General features: G+C 38.7%; 1 protein-coding gene across 7 annotated transcripts in view; it reads left to right on the forward strand.

The window, feature by feature from the left end:
• LOC106090138 (protein Tob1) overlaps nt 1-18,512 on the forward strand; it is a 133,345-nt gene extending 114,833 nt beyond the window's left edge. For 6 of the 7 annotated variants that reach the window (XM_059366942.1, XM_059366940.1, XM_059366937.1 and 3 more), the window contains 4 exons: nt 11,028-11,901; nt 15,191-15,367; nt 15,431-15,786; nt 15,938-18,512. In XM_059366942.1, the coding sequence (XP_059222925.1) occupies nt 11,749-11,901; nt 15,191-15,367; nt 15,431-15,786; nt 15,938-16,904 (1,653 nt within the window). In that variant the 5' untranslated portion in view covers nt 11,028-11,748 and the 3' untranslated portion in view covers nt 16,905-18,512. Of the gene's footprint in view, nt 1-6,097; nt 6,173-11,027; nt 11,902-15,190; nt 15,368-15,430; nt 15,787-15,937 lie in introns of those variants that run through there. The other variant, XM_013256232.2, reaches the window with a different exon arrangement.
• Nucleotides 18,513-18,740: the final 228 nt, after the last annotated feature.

An 18,740-nucleotide genomic window follows, 5' to 3' on the forward strand; every position in this document is an offset into this window, starting at 1 on the left:
GTCTCACCTATCCTGCATAAGTCCGCCCTTAGTCCTATGTGGCTTAACCAAATCCCATTCTTATGCGTAACGTTATGATACCGAAAGCCAAACCGTTCTTCTCACTTCCTTTCGGTAAAAACCTCGTTTTCTCAACATGCGGATCTCCCTATAGAATTTTCGTCACCCTACCGCCCTTAACTTGGACTGCGTCGCTGCTTAAGGGTTCAAGTTTACTTAAGGCAATCCTCTTGCCTTCACGGCCCAATCATCTGCTCTTTCATTCTCCTTTACTCCGCTATGGCCCGACATCTAAACTATACGGATCTCCCTGTTCGTTACCTTACCATCCTGTTTGTTATTGCCCTGATGGCCAGTTTACTGACCGTAAAGATGTTCACACTAGACGTTCTCGCGTTAACGCGATACCACCTCACGCATTCCAGATCTCCCTATTATAGTCAGGAATTCGAAAACCTATCTCAGTCGCTGGGTCCTCAATGAAGACATTCAAACCTGTTTTGTCCTCTAGATTTCATTCATCTGAGTAGCATGAACAAATAGATGATAATACCAAAGTTTCGTCAATCCAAGACTATGCCGCTGGCAATAGTTTCTCATACACGACCTCGAGTGTCGTCTCAGATACCCGAGCACAAACCACTTCCAATTCATCCTGGTCTCCTATCGTCCCCTCGTTTATCTCTCGATGTAATGTCCTATCTTAAATAGACTCTGCCAACGCCTTAAGTCTCATGACTGCACTGGCTGCTTCATATCGAATCAGTATGACTATGGGTCAAACATCTAGAATAGTATCCAGTGCCCTAGTAGTCGTGGTTCTCATAGCTTTAAGATGCACTACTTTGGCGTCGCCTCCTACCAAACTACCTAGGCGTAACTTGGTATTGTTCTCATTACGCTTCTGTAGAGCCAGTGAAGTAACCTCGGATTGACAGTTTTCTTCTTCGCAAACAGACAGATTTCTGCCTTCTCTGGTTTATCTTCAAACCCCTAGATATAAAATTTAAATTAAAGTTTTTTTATCCAGTGCCATAGGATAGGAGGTATAATCATTTAGACATTCCGTTTGCCATATATCGAAATATCCATTTCCGATCCTACAAAGTATATACATTTCGAATCGTCGCAAGGTGGATTTAAAAATGTGGTCTCACACCTCAAAACAGTCAGCCAGCCAGTTTGAGGCATTAAGATGTCAGTTCTGTGTTTACATTCACAACAAAGAGATCCATTTTTCTGCACATTCTCTTTGTGTTTCTCTTTCTCTCATATTACCTGCACACGTACACACAAGCGCAAATTTCTTTGGTTGTGTTGAGAGCAATGTCATATTTGAAATGACATGTTGATGACGAGATGGCAGATTTGTGGTTGTTGTACAAATGAGACCACCTGTAATTGTTTCGTCTTGGGATCGTTGTAAAATTCTTAAACACTCTGTGGCCTTCAAAAATTTTGATATTGAGCTGAAATTTTGCACAGATAGACCGATCTGTGGATTCAGGGTCTTAAGCCCATAAAAGTTGCCGTTATTGCCCGATTTCACAAAAATTTGGAACAATAGGATACTTGATATTCGAACGGTGTATGGATCAGATCGGACCGTATTTGAATATAGCTGCCATACAGGCCGATCTGCGTATTTAAGGACTTGAGCCCATAAAAGCAGCATTTATTACTCTGAAATTTAGAATAGTGAGTTGAAGTAGGGTAACCGATATTCGAACGGAGAATGATCGAGATCACACCATATTTGGATATAGCTGCCACACAGACCGATCTGCGGATTGAGGGACTTAAGCCCATAAAAGCCGCATTTATCACTCAATTACTCTGAAATTTAGAACAGTGAGTTGGAGTGGAGTAACCGATATCAGAACGGAGTATGATCTAGATCGATTCAGGATCTAAAGTCCATAAAAACCGCATTTATTGCCCGATTTCGCCGTAATTTGCAACAGTGGGTTGCAGTAGGGCATTTGATATCCGAATGGACTATTGTCGAGATCGAATCATATGTGGATATAGCTGCCATATGACCCGCGCTGATGACTTAGGGCATAAAAGGTGTCTTTATTATCCTAAAAAAGGTAAAAGGTGTCTTTATTATCCTATTTCCCTGAAATTGAAAACAGTGAGTCACAGTAGAGCACCCGATATGTGAACAGAGTAGAAGACGCATTTATCACTCGAATACTCCGTCATTTGGAACAGGGAGTTGGATAAGACCACTCTATATCCCAATCGAGTCGAGATCCACATCAGACCGCTCTTGGATATAGCTGTCATATAGACCGATCTACCATGTTAGGGGTTAAAGAGCGTATAAGCGCATTTATTGTCCGATTTCGTAAAAAATTTCGAACATTTAGTTTGATTATCACTGAAATAAAACTTGAATCGGACAGCACTCACTGATATGTGAGAAGTTTGCCCCTGTTCTTTAATGGAATGTTCATGGACAAATTTACATTTTGAGTTGGATTAGGCCACCCGATATCTGAACCGAGTATAGTCAATAGTAGAACTTATTTAGATAAAGCTGCCATATAGACCTATCTGCTCATTTAAGGTCTTGAGAACATAAAAAAGTGCATTTAGTATTCAATTCGTCTCAAATTTGGAAAAGTGAGCTGCGCTACGCCAACCGATATTCGATATAATCATGGTCCACAATAGACCCTATTTGGCTAGAGATGCCATTTAGTTCGATATGCTGTTTAAGGGTCTTACGCTCATTTGCTAACCGTTTTCTCTGAATTTTAAATCTATAACTTGTTAGTCTTCTCGGTAACTGAACCAAAACATGATCCAGATTGATATAGAAGATACGGATATAGAGAGTTATAATAAAATAGGGTAATAAATATATCCATGGAGGTTGGGTACCTTAATGCATGTTAAGTGGTTTTATTTTTATTTAACGCACTGTGTGTTGGTCGGATTATTTGTGAAAGATCACAAACAACAAACCATTCACAATAGATAATTTCCGTAAATCATTCACAATAAATCATTTCTTTATAGCTTTTACTGATTTAGAAGTATGACTAATATTGCAGTTGAAATGAATGTTCCTTTAACACTGTGTTTGACTTTACCCACTATATGTCTGCCGGATCATTTTTGAATGATCACAAACAATAAACAGAATAGCTATCCATACACCATTCACAATAGATCATTTCGTTATACTTTTTACTGATTTAGAAGTATGACTAATATTGCAGTTGAAATGAATGTTCCTTTAACACTCTGTTTGACTTTGCGCATTATGTGTTCGTCGGATTATTTGTGAACGATCCCAAACAACAAATAGAATAGCTATCTATACAACATTCACAATAGAGCATTTCATGATACCTTTTGCTGATTGATGAGTATGGCTAATATTGCAGTTGAAAAAAATTTACCTTTAACACTGTGTTTGACTTTCAACTACCATTTAATGTATGGTCTAAATCGGTTCATAACCTGTTATAGCTGCAATATAAACTGATCTCAGATATTGACCTCTAGAGCCTCTAGTGGGGCCAATTATTTTTTGATTTGGCTAAAATTTCGTACAAAGACTTCTCCTATCATCTTCAACATACGTGCTCACAAACAACAAACTGAATTACTATTCACAAACCATTCACAATAGAGTATTTCATGATACTTTTTGCTGATTTAGAAGTATGCCTAATAGTGCAGTTTAAATGAAATTCCCTTTAACACTGTATTTGACTTCCAATAACTATTTAAAGTATGATCTGCATCGGTTCATATAAACCGATCTCCCGATGATACTTCTTGAGCTTCCATAAAGCTCAATTTTTATCCGATTTGAATAAAATTTTGTACTTTGGCTTCTCCTATCACCTTCAATATACGTGCCAAATATGAATTGGTCCATAACCTGATATAGCTCCCATATAAACTATAGAAATTAATTCTTATCCGGATTGACTGAAATTTTGCAGAATAACTTCTACTATGGTCTCCAACAGCCAAACTATATATGGTCCGAATCGGTCCATAACCTGATACAGCTCCTTCCTATCCTTTGTTTACCTATAAAGAGAGAAGAACTTGACAAATGAGATCCGTGGTAGAGGGTTTATAAGATTCGGCCCGAACGAACCGGCACGATGTTTGCCGATTTACTTGTGAATGCTCATAAACGCTACAGAAACCATTCACAATAGGGCATTTTGTGATACCTGTTAACAGCTGATTTATATTGGGTTGCCCAAAAAGTAATTGCGGATTTTTTAAAAGAAAGTAAATGCATTTTTATTAAAACTTAGAATGAACTTTAATCAAATATACTTTTTTACACTTTTTTTCTAAAGCAAGCTAAAAGTAACAGCTGATAACTGACAGAAGAAAGAATGCAATTACAAAGTCACAAGCTGTGAAAAAATTTGTCAACGCCGACTATATGAAAAATCCGCAATTACTTTTTGGGCAACCCAATGGTATGGCTTAAACCCCGTTTACACTGCTATTTAAATTCGGATTGAATGGTTCGATAATCCGTTTTCCCTTTATAAAATCAGCTGGCAAGAGCCTTAAATCCGGATTTAATGAGCAGTGTAAACGGGGATTTGTTATATTGGGGGGTTTTGTTATATATTGATGTTAAGGTGAATGTCTATTAAACACTGTTACCAGATTTCTTCCCTCACCTCTACAGGGAGGTGTGGTTGTACGATAACGGTCAGTGTTTCTTTCGCTCTTTGATGAAAATTTCAAATTTCATTTAGATTCCTGAGTAACCCAATTTGCCCTCTCTCATGTCTATTCATCTATCTCCTTCACTAAGGGAAAGAAAAAACCTTTGTTTTCATCCTCTATTGTCGAGAGACCGACAAAGGCAAAACTTGGAAACAATGTGGCCATTGTTAGACATTATATGCAGACCTTTCGTAGCTCATACCAAAATGTTCACTCATTACAACCTTTTTGAACTGCTTTATCTGTGAATTTTCCCCAAACTCTCTATAGTAACACAAAGTCGTAGCATCTACACCGCCCAAAAATTATGAAGGTCAACAAATTGAATCAAATGACTGAAACACCTGACAGCTGATCAGCTGTAATGCAAACAGACATAAAGCAGCCCTATATAGTGATTACCTCGTTTACATTCTGCGGGGTTTTTTTTGTGCATGTTGCCGTTACATTTAAATCATTTTAAACATAATTTCAATGCCAACAATTTCCTAATAAATGGGGAAAATTAAAAGTTGCTGTCCCATGGGTATAAGGGTATAATAGGTGTATATATGCTGGGTTCTTCTGGCAGAGGCGAGAGTCGTTTATTATACAGCAATTGTGCTGCCACTGATGGCAACAAACACTGAAAGAAAGTGAATTGACGAGTAAATTTGTCGCGGTATGTCTCGTCTGAATGGCAGCTCTGCTCTGCTCTACTCTGCTCTGTGCCCGTTGACTTGTTTGGCCCATTGTGATAGCCAATTACATCATTATAATGTTTGAATAGGGTGATGCTCTTATAATACTGTCTGTCTATCGCCCCCTCTGCCATGGCAGCCGCTTGCTTTGGGGTTCTTGCGTCGTCTATTTGCCAATTATAATGGGTTTGTTTGTTGGCTTTTGCTTGCTTCGGTTTACAACAAAACGAAATAGTATTCGAAATCAAATCATGAAAAGTGAAAATCGTTTAACCGAAAATTGCTATTAAAATCAACACTCTCACATTTGAATCACATGCACACACACACACACACACCCTCCGCCGCCACGCCTCTCCTTTAACAAATTCTTTTTACAACAAAAGTGAAATGAGAATTTTCATACAAAATTTTCAGTCTTCAGTCAGTCGTATAAGCCAAAACCAAGAGTTTTGAGTATTTTGGGATGCAACAACACAGCAGGCACACATGCTAAAGTGTTGCTCCAAAGTTCGTTCAAACGTGCGGAAGTTGGGCAAAATTGATTTCTGAATCGTGTTCTCGAGTGCTGCTGTCAATTCCAATATATCCCTACCTAGAATAGGATAAATCTGGCCAAGTATGCTACTCCGCATGCATGTAGTTGGACGTGTTGTGTGCAAAACTAATTGAGTGAAATTGAAATCGTGGCAACAAAACAACTTGAATTTAAGTGACGTGCCGCCCTTGTGCAGCAAAGGAAGCGGAAAAATCAATTGAAATATTATGTATGTGTGCTTTGTTCAATATTTCCATTAATATCTAATAGTGATGAATATAGAATGTGTTGTATAAGATTAAGGAAGCAATGTTAGTGCTTGAACTACGGAAATTGTATGTATATGTGTACGAGTATATAAAGAAATTAAAATACATGTGTATATCAATGCACTTATTATTGAAAAAAAATAATAATGGACTCGAAGGAAGAATACTATGAACTGTATAGAAATTTTACTAATATGACACATACTGGGACATGAAATAGAACATCTCACGCCCTATATTGTAAGAATGTGACCAAAATTGTGGATTTTACTGCCTTAAAAGTCCATATCGGATGAAATATACACATTGGAGATATATCTAAATTAGGCTGATTTTAATGACATTTTGCGCACGTATTGGAACGTCAATTTAACCGTTTCATGCAAAAACGGACTAAAATTGTGGATTCTACCGTCTTAAAGGCCAAATCGGATGAAAGATATATATGGAAGCTATATCTAAAACCGAACCGATGAAATTTTTCAGATATGTTAAGATCAGTAAAAAAACAGTTCATGCCAAATTTTGTGCAGATTGGTTGAAAATTGTAGCTACTACGGCCATTTAAGTGCAAATCGGGCGATACATATATATGGGAGCTATATCTAAATCTGAACCGATTTTGATGAGATTTTCCAGATATGTTAAGATCAGTAAAAAAAAAACAGTCCATGCCAAATTTTGTGCAGATTGGTTGAAAATTGTAGCTACTACGGCCATTTAAGTGTAAATCGGGCGATACAAATATATGGGAGCTATATCTAAATCTGAAACGATTTTTATGAAATTTTGCACACATATGAAGACGTTAAATAGAACACGCCATGACAACTGCGGATTTTTTAAAAGAAAGTAAATGCATTTTTATTAAAACTTAGAATGAACTTTAATCGAATATACTTTTTTTACACTTTTTTTCTAAAGCTAAAGCTAAAAGTAGCAGCTGATAACTGACAGAAGAAAGAATGCAATTACAGAGTCACAAGCTGTGAAAAAATTTGTCAACGCCGACTATATGAAAAATCCGCAATTACTTTTTGGGCAACCCAATATATGGGAGCTACATCTAAATCTGAACCGATTTTTATGAAATTTTGCTCACATACGTAGACAAATAAAATACCCAATGTCAAATTTTGTAAAGATCGGTCGAAAATTGTGGCTTCTACAGCCTTAAAAAGTCATATCGGATGAAAGATATATATATGGAAGCTATATCTAAATCTGAACCGATTTCTTTTAAAATCCTTGAACCAAAAAAGTGACATGTGCAAAATTTCGAGACAATCGGACAACAAATACGACCTGCACTTTGATTACAAGAATACATGGACTCACAGACGGACATGACTAAATCGAATCAGAAAGTGATTCTGAGTCGATCGATATACTTATCAATTCTTTTAAAAAATCCGCAGTTACTTTTTGGGCAACCCAATATATGTTTCATCCCAAATGGACTTTTAAGGCTGTAGAAGCCACAGTTTTAGTCCAATCTTTAAAACATTTTGCGCAAGGTGTTTTATTTATTTTATGCTCTTCTCCTTCTTAGCATTGCAAACAAATGCACAAATCTATAATACCCTGTACCACAGTGGTGGTGTAGGGTATAAAAATTGTTCGTACCATCTAATTGTGTAGCAAAGGGGAAAATCATCGAAAAATCTTTTCGGCTCTATGGTTAACAGTGAAATACAGTCCTATCCGAACAGGACTACGGAGGGCCTAAAACAACTCACTTTGCAAAATTTCAGCGAAATCGAGTAATAAATGCGCTTTTATGGGCACAAGATTGGCAGCCATATCCAAATACAGACTGATCTGTACCATATTGGGTACGGATGTTGAATGGCCTAGTAATGTGATTAAGTTCATCAAAATCATGCACTTTCTATCAAATGTACCATCATTTCAGAATCCATTCACTTTTGCTCGATATGACCACCTATTGCCTTGCCTAAGTCTGAGTCGGTCAAAAAACGAGTTGCAAGCTTCCCTGATGTAATCTTCCGCTATTTTAGCGCATTCATACTGACATATGATACCCACAACTATAGGAAGGGTGTATACTAATCTAGTCATTCCGTTTGTAGCACCTCCAAATATTCGTCTAAGACCCCATAAAGAATATATATTCTCGGTTCTCTCGACTTTCTGAGTCGATCTAGCCATGTTCGTCCGTCCGACCGTCCGTCCGTCCGTTTGTCGAAATCACAATAGAGATCGAACGCGTAAAGCTATCTGCTTGAATTTTTGCACAGGAACTAAATGTCGATGTAGGTCGTTGGGGATTGCCAATGGGCCATATCAGTTCAGATTTAGATATAGCTCCCATATAAACCCATCTCTCGATTTGACTTCTGGAAGCCGCAATTTTCGTCCGATTTGGCTGAAATTTTGCATGTGGTATTCTGTTATAACTTCTAACAACTGCGCCAAGTACGGTCCAAATCGGTCTTTAACCTGATATAGCTCCCATATAAACCGATATCCTGATTTGACTTCTTGAGGCCCTGGGAGCCGCAATTTTTGTCCGATTTAGCTGAAATTTCGCATGTGATGTTCTGTTATGACTTCCAATAGTTGTGTGAAATACGGTCCATATCAGTTTATAACCTGATATAGCTCCAATGTGAACCCGTATCTCGATCATCCTTGTTCAGTTTGACAGATGGTATGTAGAATAAAATTATGCCCTACAGAAAAATTTATTTTGTATAAATTTTAGCAGAATCCATGGTGGTGGGTTCCCAAGATTCGGCCCGTCCGAACTTAGCACACTCTTACTTGTTTTTTTACGCACCACCGTAGGATAAGGGGTGTATTCATTCGGTCTGCAACACATCGAAATATCCATTTCCGACCCTAAAAAGTATACATACTTCGAATCGCCGTAGAATTCTAAACCGATTTAACGATGTCCGCGTGTCTGTCCGTCCGTCTGTTGTAATCACTCACACAGCCCACAAAAATTGAGATTTTGAGCTGCAATTTAGCGCAGATACGTCTTATGCTGCACGTTGCAGTTTAAGTTCTTGAATTGGCCAAATCGGACCATATTTGGATAAAGCTGCCATATAGACCGATCTACCGGTTTAGGACGTGAAACCCATCAAAGCTGCATTTATTACCCGATTTCGGTGAATTTTGAAACAGTGAGTTGTGGTTAGCCTCCCGATATCCGATCCAAATATCGATCAGATCGGACTATATTTAAATATAGCTGCCATATAGAACAATCTGTCGGTTTAGGATCTAAAGCCCATAAAAGCAACCTTATTATCCGGTTTTACTGAAATTTTAAACATTGAGTTGTGGTAAGCTTCCCGACATCTGATCCAAATATGGATCAGATCAGTCTATATTCAGATGTAGCTGCCATTTAGACCGATCTGCCGATTAAAGTAAGGTAAGTTGTGGTAAGCCTCCCGACATCCGATCCAAATATGGATCAGATCAGATTATATTTAGATACAGCTGCCATATACACCGATCTGTCGATTAAGGGTCTGAAGCCCATAATCTTGAATTTGAAACTGTGCGTTTTTTTAGCCTTCCGCTATCTGTCCTAAATTTGGCTCAAATCGGACTATATTTAGATTTAGCTACCATATAGAACGATCTGGCGATTTAGGGCATGAAACCCATCCAAACTGAATTGATTACCCAATTTCGCTGAAATTTGAAACAGTGAGTTGTTGTAAGCCTCCCGACATCCGACTCAAGTATGGTTAAAATCGGACTATATTCAGATATAGCTGCCATATGGACCGATCTACCGATTTAGGATCTAAAACCCATAGAAGCTGCATGTATTATCCGATTTAGCTGAAATTTGAAACAGGGAGTTATTTTAAGCCTTTCGACATTCGACTCAAAAATGGCTCCGATCGGACTATATTTAGATAAAGCTGTCATATAGACCATTCTATCACTTTAGGGTCTTAATCCCACAAAAATCTGATATATAGATATATATCAAGCGTCTAACTTTACTCCTTTGTAAGTTAGAATGCTTTCGACAGACGGACGGACAGATATGGCTAGTAATCGTAATCCCTAAGCGTATTGAAAGTCATAACACAAAATTTCATGCAAAAAAGGGGCACTATGCATGCCGGTCTATAAATGGACGGCCCCTATTATTTCATTATAACTTATTGTAGTTTGGGAAGCACTCATTGTTATTGAGAAGAAACTCGTCTCTGTTCCCCAATGGAATATCCTTGGGAAAAATAAAAAAAAGATTATATTTAGTATCACAATTAAAATAAACCATGCCATAAACCATAATTTCTGCTAAAACTCCCAATTTTGCCTAAGTTTAAAGCAACTTTGTATGAACTTTTTTTTAATTTGTTCAAAGTACCCTCTTTGGTAGATAAGCACTCCCACACTTATAACCCATAATACTATAAATAAAATTTTATTGTACCCATGCCCTACGAAGAACGAACGTGAATTGGATAACTTAACGCTTATAATTTTCAGTTTAAAGCCTTGGGCAACAATACATAGAAATAACCCTAAAAATAAAGTTTAGATTTTATAACCATGCAATTTAGTAATACAAATCTACTACCACAACCCTCATTTAATTAAAGCCAATTCGTTCTTATTTTTCTTCATTCCTAGAAGCTAGAATTTTGCAAAATATTCTCAAATATAAAGGAAAATTCTTCAAGCACTTGATTGCAATCAGCATGAACTTAAACCTTTTGAAAAATTTACAACGCCATATATTCACCCAGTTGGGTTTGTTTCCCCCCACCCCCAGTGCTAATGGTTTCTTTCATTGTTTCTCTTTCCTTGCAGATCATTAGTTTTAACCAACAGCGGAAATTCAACGAAACAAAAGCCAACCCAGCAAACAACAACAGCAAGGAACTAAAACAGCAACACAAAGTGAAGTAGAGAAGAAATTCCATGCGACCTCTATTGATAACAATAGACCAAAGGATCCAAGTAACACCCAACTACTACCACAAAAAACAGCAAAATATATATAAATAGCTATAAAAACAACCACATTTGAACGTTGTTAGACAAACATATACAACAACAACAACAAAAGGAAACAGCAACAACAAGAAGTATACCAAATCGTTGCCAAAGAAGAAAAAATCCATAAAATTATAACACCAGCAACAAAAAGTGAACTGCAATTAAACGAAGAAACTACGCCTCATCACAAAAACTTGAAACAAAATTCTTTTACACCAACAACTGCATCCTGCGAAAGCGAAGTACTACTACCACAGCGACATAGAGAAACATCTACACCCCTATCTACATCTTCATACGCTTATTACACAACCATAGTCCTAGTCGTCATTAAATAGGCCTCCTATGGGAGTAGACAATCGAATGGACAGCAAGAGCTAAAAATCACCACCCAACAGAATCTGTTAAGTACCCGCCATTTTATTTGGTCCTTAAAGCCAAGCAAACAATCGACTTAGCCCAGAATCGTTACGACCCACTCACTGACTCATTCTACTTCAGTAAGCAAAAACGAAACAACGACAGAACAAAAATGCATATTGAAATACAAGTGGCATTAAATTTTGTTATCTCGTATTTGTACAACAAACTGCCAAGGCGGCGAGTTAATATATTTGGCGAGGAGCTGGAAAAGGCGCTGAAGGACAAATTTCAAGGTCATTGGTATCCGGAGAAACCCTTTAAGGTAAGGAAGCAAAAATTATTAAACAATAGGGCTTTGAGCCCAACTTTATATACACACAGCTCTATGAATGTTAGGTTAGGTTAGGTTAGATTTAAGTGACAATCTGCAATCAGACTCACCTGGACATTTTCGTTCATTGTGATACCACAGGAATAGGAGAAGGAAGATGCCTTCTAGTGCCTTCCGTATAACCACCCAGATCGCTTTAAAACTTTCCACAATTGGCGAATGTTCACATCCTCCAATTCAGATGGGTTAAGTGAGGTAAAAGTGGCAGTCCTTTACAGACTTTCTTAGACAATTATAAGTCCACTGTGATACCACAGTAGCGACAGACCACGACCTCTAGTGGGAATCGAACCTACGACCTCTACACCGACCTCCTACCGAGTTTAAGGCTGAATGGGTAGCCCACCCGAAAGGCGAGTTTACTCGGAGGCCAGTTTGGCCCATGGTGGTACCCTTGCAAGAAAAGGAAGAACTGGTGAAACAAAAATCAAGATGAGGAAATTCACTGCTCCCCACTCCCTCCGAAGGGAAGAAAGGGAGTTGGAGAAATATGAAAAATGTTAGGAGATATAGGAATAGAATAGGGAGCAATCGCCTATCCATCACGCCCCCATGCGAGTGCTTCCCCACAGCGTACGCCCACACTTACTCAAGTATACACTCGCCCAGTGGCAAGCATACGGAACTAAGGCTGTTTTTCCAAGATTAGCAAGACTAGGATAGGCAAAGATCCTAATATTGAGATATCAGTCAGTGTAGTAGCAGCAGACTTAATACCGCCTAACGGCGGCCGACATCACAGACTTTCTTGATATTGGGGAGACTTGGATAAGCAAAAATTCTAATATTTAAACATCATGCAGTGCATGGACGGGAGGTTCAATACAGTCTAACCGACGATGGAAGCATCACCGACTCTGTCAAGATTCGGAACACTAGGAAAGGCAATGACCCTTATATTGAAACATCACGCAGGGTAGGGACAGGAATCTCAATGCAGCCTAACAAATAGGGAGCCAAGATTTGGAAGACTAGGATAGGCAACTATCCTTATATTGGAACATCAGATAATGCAGAGGCAGGAGACTCAATACAGCCTAATGAACAGGGAGCAGACGACGAGACCATCATTTACTCCCAATAAGACCATTTACTGGAGAAAATAAGCAGGGGAAAGATTCATATTGCCTTAATCCTGGACACATGGACGACCCGTAACAAAGTTTCTGGACTGGACCATGTCAACTACCAATTATTTTATGCTAACACTGTTAAACGGCGAGGGCCTGCCTTATTTGTCAACAAAATTTAAATAGTGTATTTTCAACAGAATTGTCAACGTCGGTGATGAGACAGGGAGACGATGGAGCATACCTGACACGTCGGAACTGCAACGGTTGTTGAGGAAGGCAAAACAGACAGGAAATGAGGTACTAATAGGGTGCGATGCGAACTCTCGAAACATTTCCCATTTTAAAGCCACTCGAATGGTGGTCACTCTTAATAACCTATTACGTATGCTGATGAGGAGGAATTTGAACCCGCATGCTACGTGTTATAGTACTTCAAAGGGGTAGGGATCCCAATCAGCTATGTAGAAAGGCGAAAAGGATCTTGGAGATGGTAGGACTGGGCTAGAAAAGACTTAAATCTGCTAGTTCACATCCTAAATATAACGATGTCGATATCTGACAAGGTCAAATACTAAGGAGTTATCTGGACAGGAAATTAAATTGGAAGTGCCACATTCAAAGGCACACCAAGAAGGCTCACGGATGTTGGGCAATATGCAGAGTGCTACAACAGTTTTTCTTTTAAATAAAACAGAAACGGTTGTGGATGTCAATGAAATTCTTTATTCGTGTGAAAGTACGTTCGATGCCATTATGTATGGACATCGTTTTTTTTTTGCGTGTCCACCAAGGCCACGCTTGCAGAAGTCCAGACGTTCGATCCAATTTTTGACGCCTTTCAAACAGCCGGATCTGCAATTTCGCATTCGATTTTCGTACGCAGTTCATCAATCGTTGCTGACTTGTTGACTAGATGTAGCCCCACAGGAAATAGTCTAATGGCGTCAAATAGCACGACCGAGGCGGCCAAAAATATTTTGTTTTCATTAAACGGTAGCAATTCCCATTCACAGAAGATGTACGGCCCAATGATGCCGCCGGCCCATAAACCGGCCGTGTTCGAGGCACTGCTGCCAGCGGCACAGTCTTGGATTGGTGGAACTCTGGTATTGCCATCTGGTAGATCATGCAACGCAGATGGATCAAAGCTAGGGGACAGGGTGGGCCTAGGGGTCTACATTGAGAACCCAAGGACTGAGATCTGTTTTCGACTGCCCGATCATAATATGGTTCTGCAGGTGGAGATCCGGGCGATCACGAAATACGTGAGGTGGTGTTGTGATAGCACGAGGACATCGAGAGCAATAACAACCAGGACGGTGAGGTCGCAAACACTCTTGCAGTGTAAGAAGGAGATTAACGCCTTCTCTGAGGATGTCAAAATCCTCATCGTTTGGGTGCCGGACCATAACGGAGTAAGGGGGAATGAAAGGGCAGACGATTTGGCCAGAGGACTACCGTCAAAAACTTGATTAACCTCAAGACTTTCAGGTCGACGCAGCTCGAGTTTACGTGGGCTCCGAACGCGCATTTAACACTGTGGAACAGCGAAACAGTTGCTACGAAAAAGAAAATTCTGTGGGGAGATCCAAATTGTGAGAAGACGAGGCTACTGCTGAAAGGAAGTAAGCATGAGGTCATTACGGTCTTACGAGCTCACTTAAGCCTAATCTGTGCCGCAAGTGATAACATGTGTAGGGTATATGGGTAAGATGATAAACATTGGAGCATATGTCATGGCCCAGCTTTCGCGGCTAAAGGATACGGGCACTTAGGTGGGGACACAATACCAGACATGAACCAACTTAGGACGTGGTGTGGAAAACAATTAGGGATTTTGGACTGGAATTCCTGACTTACATTTTCTTTTTCGATATTACATTTTAATATTCAGAGCACACAGTAAGCCGATTACTGGCGTAGGTGTATGAACGGCTTAGAAAGGTTCTTCCCTATGAGCTGAATTAATTGACTAATTTTGCAACAATACCAATCTCAGCCATCAAATATTCAAATATATATTCAACAAATGGATGGATGGTGTCTTTTTTATTATATTAAAGTCTTCTCTAGAATAGATAACAGGGAACCATACGTTTTTTTATCGAAATTATTTTCAACTTATACTCGATTTCTTTTTATTTTAGGGTTCTGCATTTCGTTGCCTAAAAACAGGCGATCCAATCGATGCTGTATTGGAACGTGCTGCCCGTGAGAGTGGTGTTCCCATTAGCGATATTTTAGAAAATCTTCCAAATGAACTTTCAGTTTGGGTGGATCCCGGTGAGGTCTCATATCGTATTGGTGAAAAGGGTGCTGTTAAGGTAAGTGATATGGAGGAAACAACAAAAAAACTGAGTATTAGTAACCATTCCTTGTGTTTTTAGATTCTCTATTCAGAGAACAGTGACAATCAGGAGGATAACTCTTCAGCCGATGGTGAAGTGAATAAGACATTTAATCCTGAGGCTCAATGTTTTCGACCCATTGATGCCGTCAACACTAGCATGAACAGTTTGAGCTTGAGTCCCAAAACATCACCGATGGCGGGCTCTTCGCCGCTATCGGCTACATCAAATTCACCAACCTATAAGGGTAGTCCGAACCCTGCAACCGCTGCCGGAGTGAATAGCGTTCCATTTATGCAACGTTCACAGGCACCGTTGACATTTACAACTGCTACCTTTGCTCAAACGAAGTTTGGTTCGACAAAATTGAAAACCAATTCCAAAAGATCGAATAAGTAAGTTAAACATATTTCCGGGAGAAAAAAATATTTAAAATTTTACATCTAATCTAATTTAAGGCTAAATAATGATGTTTGAGGCAATTATATGTCCTTTTCCAGTTTTCAGCTTTAAATTCAAACTTATGACCTTTTATTTTATTTGCAGCACTTCATATCGTATGTCGCCCACAGAATTCTCCAATTACATAAAACAACGTGCCATGCAACAACAGCAAATACACCACGGCCATGGCCATTCGCCCAATGGTGCTGGCGGCCCAGCCCAGCCAGGCAATCACTTTGGTCCCATAGGTCCTGTGTCGCCTGCAAGATCGCTTTCGCCAAATCCCCTGTCCTTGGGACTGGGACAAAATGGTGGAGGCGATCCCTTCTACTTCCCCAGCATGGCCATGGGCATGTATCCACAGTTCAACAATCATCACCGCAATCTATTCGATGCCACACATTTCCATGGTGCTGAGAGCAATGGTCTCTTCGCCCCCACCAACAATGGGGTGGGCCATGGCAAATTTAACAATTACTTGGAACCGCATGGCTTCTACAACATGAGCGGCAATCATCATATGCCACAGCAACACCAGCAGCAACATCAACAGCCACAATCGCCCATTGCCATGAACGGTGGAGGCGGTGGCGTCATTGGCAATGGTGTGATTGGCGGTCCTGGCCATCATGCGGTGGGTAATATGAAAAATTCAAATGAAAATATTACAAATTCGGGTAAGGATGTTGCTGGTGGCAATGTCAACACTGCTGTTAACACCAATAACTCTAACAACAACAACAACAATAATAATGCTGCCAATATAACCGTTACGGTAACCAATGGCAGTACCAACGACAGTACTGCCGTTAGCCCTGTACCGCCACCATCAGCAGTGGTGGCTGCAAATGCGGAACGTCAAAATGCCGCTAATGCAGTGGCTGCTGTGGCTGTGGCCGCTGCCACAGCTACGGCTACGGCCACCAATAGCAGCAGCACTCCCCAAGACTCATCAGCAGCAGCAGCTGCCACCTCGAATGCTGCAGCTAACTCGAAATTAATCGATGGTCTCAATTCATTCTATTCCAATGCCACTGGCTCCTATCAACAGCTATTAGTTGCCAATTAGAATTCAACTCTACTACACTCACAGCAACAAAGAGTCCTTTAAACATAGAGACCCCAAAAGTCCTAACGTCCTATAACTCTCCCCCCGTAACACACTCACTCTCTCTCTCTCAAAAATATTGCAGAGAAGCAAAATTAAATGAATAATTACAAAACATTGATAGAGACAAAAACAAAATAACAGCAGCAACAACAACAACAACCAGCATACAAATACAACTACATACATACATAAATACATACATATATACATATATTTTTTTAAATGCTTAACTAAAAAAAACAAAAACTAAAGAAGAAAAACAAAGAAACAAACCAAAACGATATATTAGTTTCATCAAGGACTTATTCAAAAAAAAAAAAAAAACAAGAAAATAGAACGGAAAAAACCAACAACATTTATATAAGAAAAAACAGCAAAACAAAAAATATATAAAAATATTTTTTTTTAGTTGTTTCTTATTTTTTTTTTTTTGTAATTAGCTGTAATTTTTTTAGAACATAATAACGTAGAAGCATATAAGCAAACAAAAACATAAAAGAACAAGAAGAAGAAGAATGCTGGCGAAAAAGTCATAAAAAGTATATAAATATATATATTTTTTCACTGTTAATTTTTTATACACATTTTAAGAAATACTGTTTAATATTTAAAAAAAAATGATAACAAGTATAAACTACCTAAACTAAAGATTTCATGGAAACACCTTTTACCCCACTTGAATACAAACAAAGACGAGATAGAAGACGCAAGAAACGAGGTGGAAATATAAGAGGCAAAAATAACCACAAATCGTTGAAAAGATCTATAGAAATTAGTTAATTAACTTCGTTTTAGCAAAATTTTAACTTAAATCAATGAAGATGAAACTAACAAAACAAAAACAGCTGATCAATGTACTAGATTTGATGTCCAATGGATTACTCTTTAGTACATGAGGATGAGACAAGGGATTTGTATCAACTATTGGATTAAATGATTATCTTAACCAGTGATGGGCACACTACCTTTGTTGAAAATACCAAACAGTGTTTGTATGAGTATCATCAAACATAAACTAAATGAAATAGTTTGAAACTAGAGTCAGCTGATTGAAGCCCCACGAAGTTGTTTACACTGTCCGTGAGCTTTTGTTAGTTTTTTCTATGACACTCTCCAATAATGATTAACCCCCTAAAAATGCAATATTGCTTTTTGATGCAACGCCAGCTGTTTGCTTCAAACCAGCTGTTTTTTTCTACAAAATCAGCTGATTATGATGTTGATCTAGCAAAAGAAAACTTTCAAAAAACAAAATGTTCAAATGTTGCAACTTTTGTGAGTTTGGTTCCATAAATGACCACAAGATGTTTGGAAGCTTGAAAAGTTCTACAAAACCAAGCAATTATCTTAATTTTAGCTTAATTATGTGAAGATGAAATAGATGATCGACGTAGTAGATTTGAAGGGTAATGGGTCATTTTTGAGTACATGAGGATAAGATGAACGATTTGTATGCGAGAAAAGATGAGAGAAAAAAGATAACAACAAAGAGAATACAAACAAAAATTTGACATTTTAATACCGTCAAATTTGGCCGGCTGTTAACAGCTGTTTGCTTCCAGCTGCTTTTCTACAACAAAATCAGCTGATATACCGCGTAACCAAAAGCGTTAGTTAGATTTGATGCCTAAAGATTTGTATGCGAGGGCATATGCGAGAAAGAAGATAAAAACAAAGAGAATGCAAAACAAAAATCTGACATCTTAATACTGTCAAATCTGACCGGTTGCTAACAGCTGTTCGCGTGAGACCACCTTTTTAAATCCGCCTTGCAGTTATATAAACAAATGTTCC

The sequence above is a fragment of the Stomoxys calcitrans genome, chromosome 4 (genome assembly GCF_963082655.1).
Source record: "Stomoxys calcitrans chromosome 4, idStoCalc2.1, whole genome shotgun sequence".
Taxonomy (NCBI): Eukaryota; Metazoa; Arthropoda; class Insecta; order Diptera; family Muscidae; genus Stomoxys; species Stomoxys calcitrans.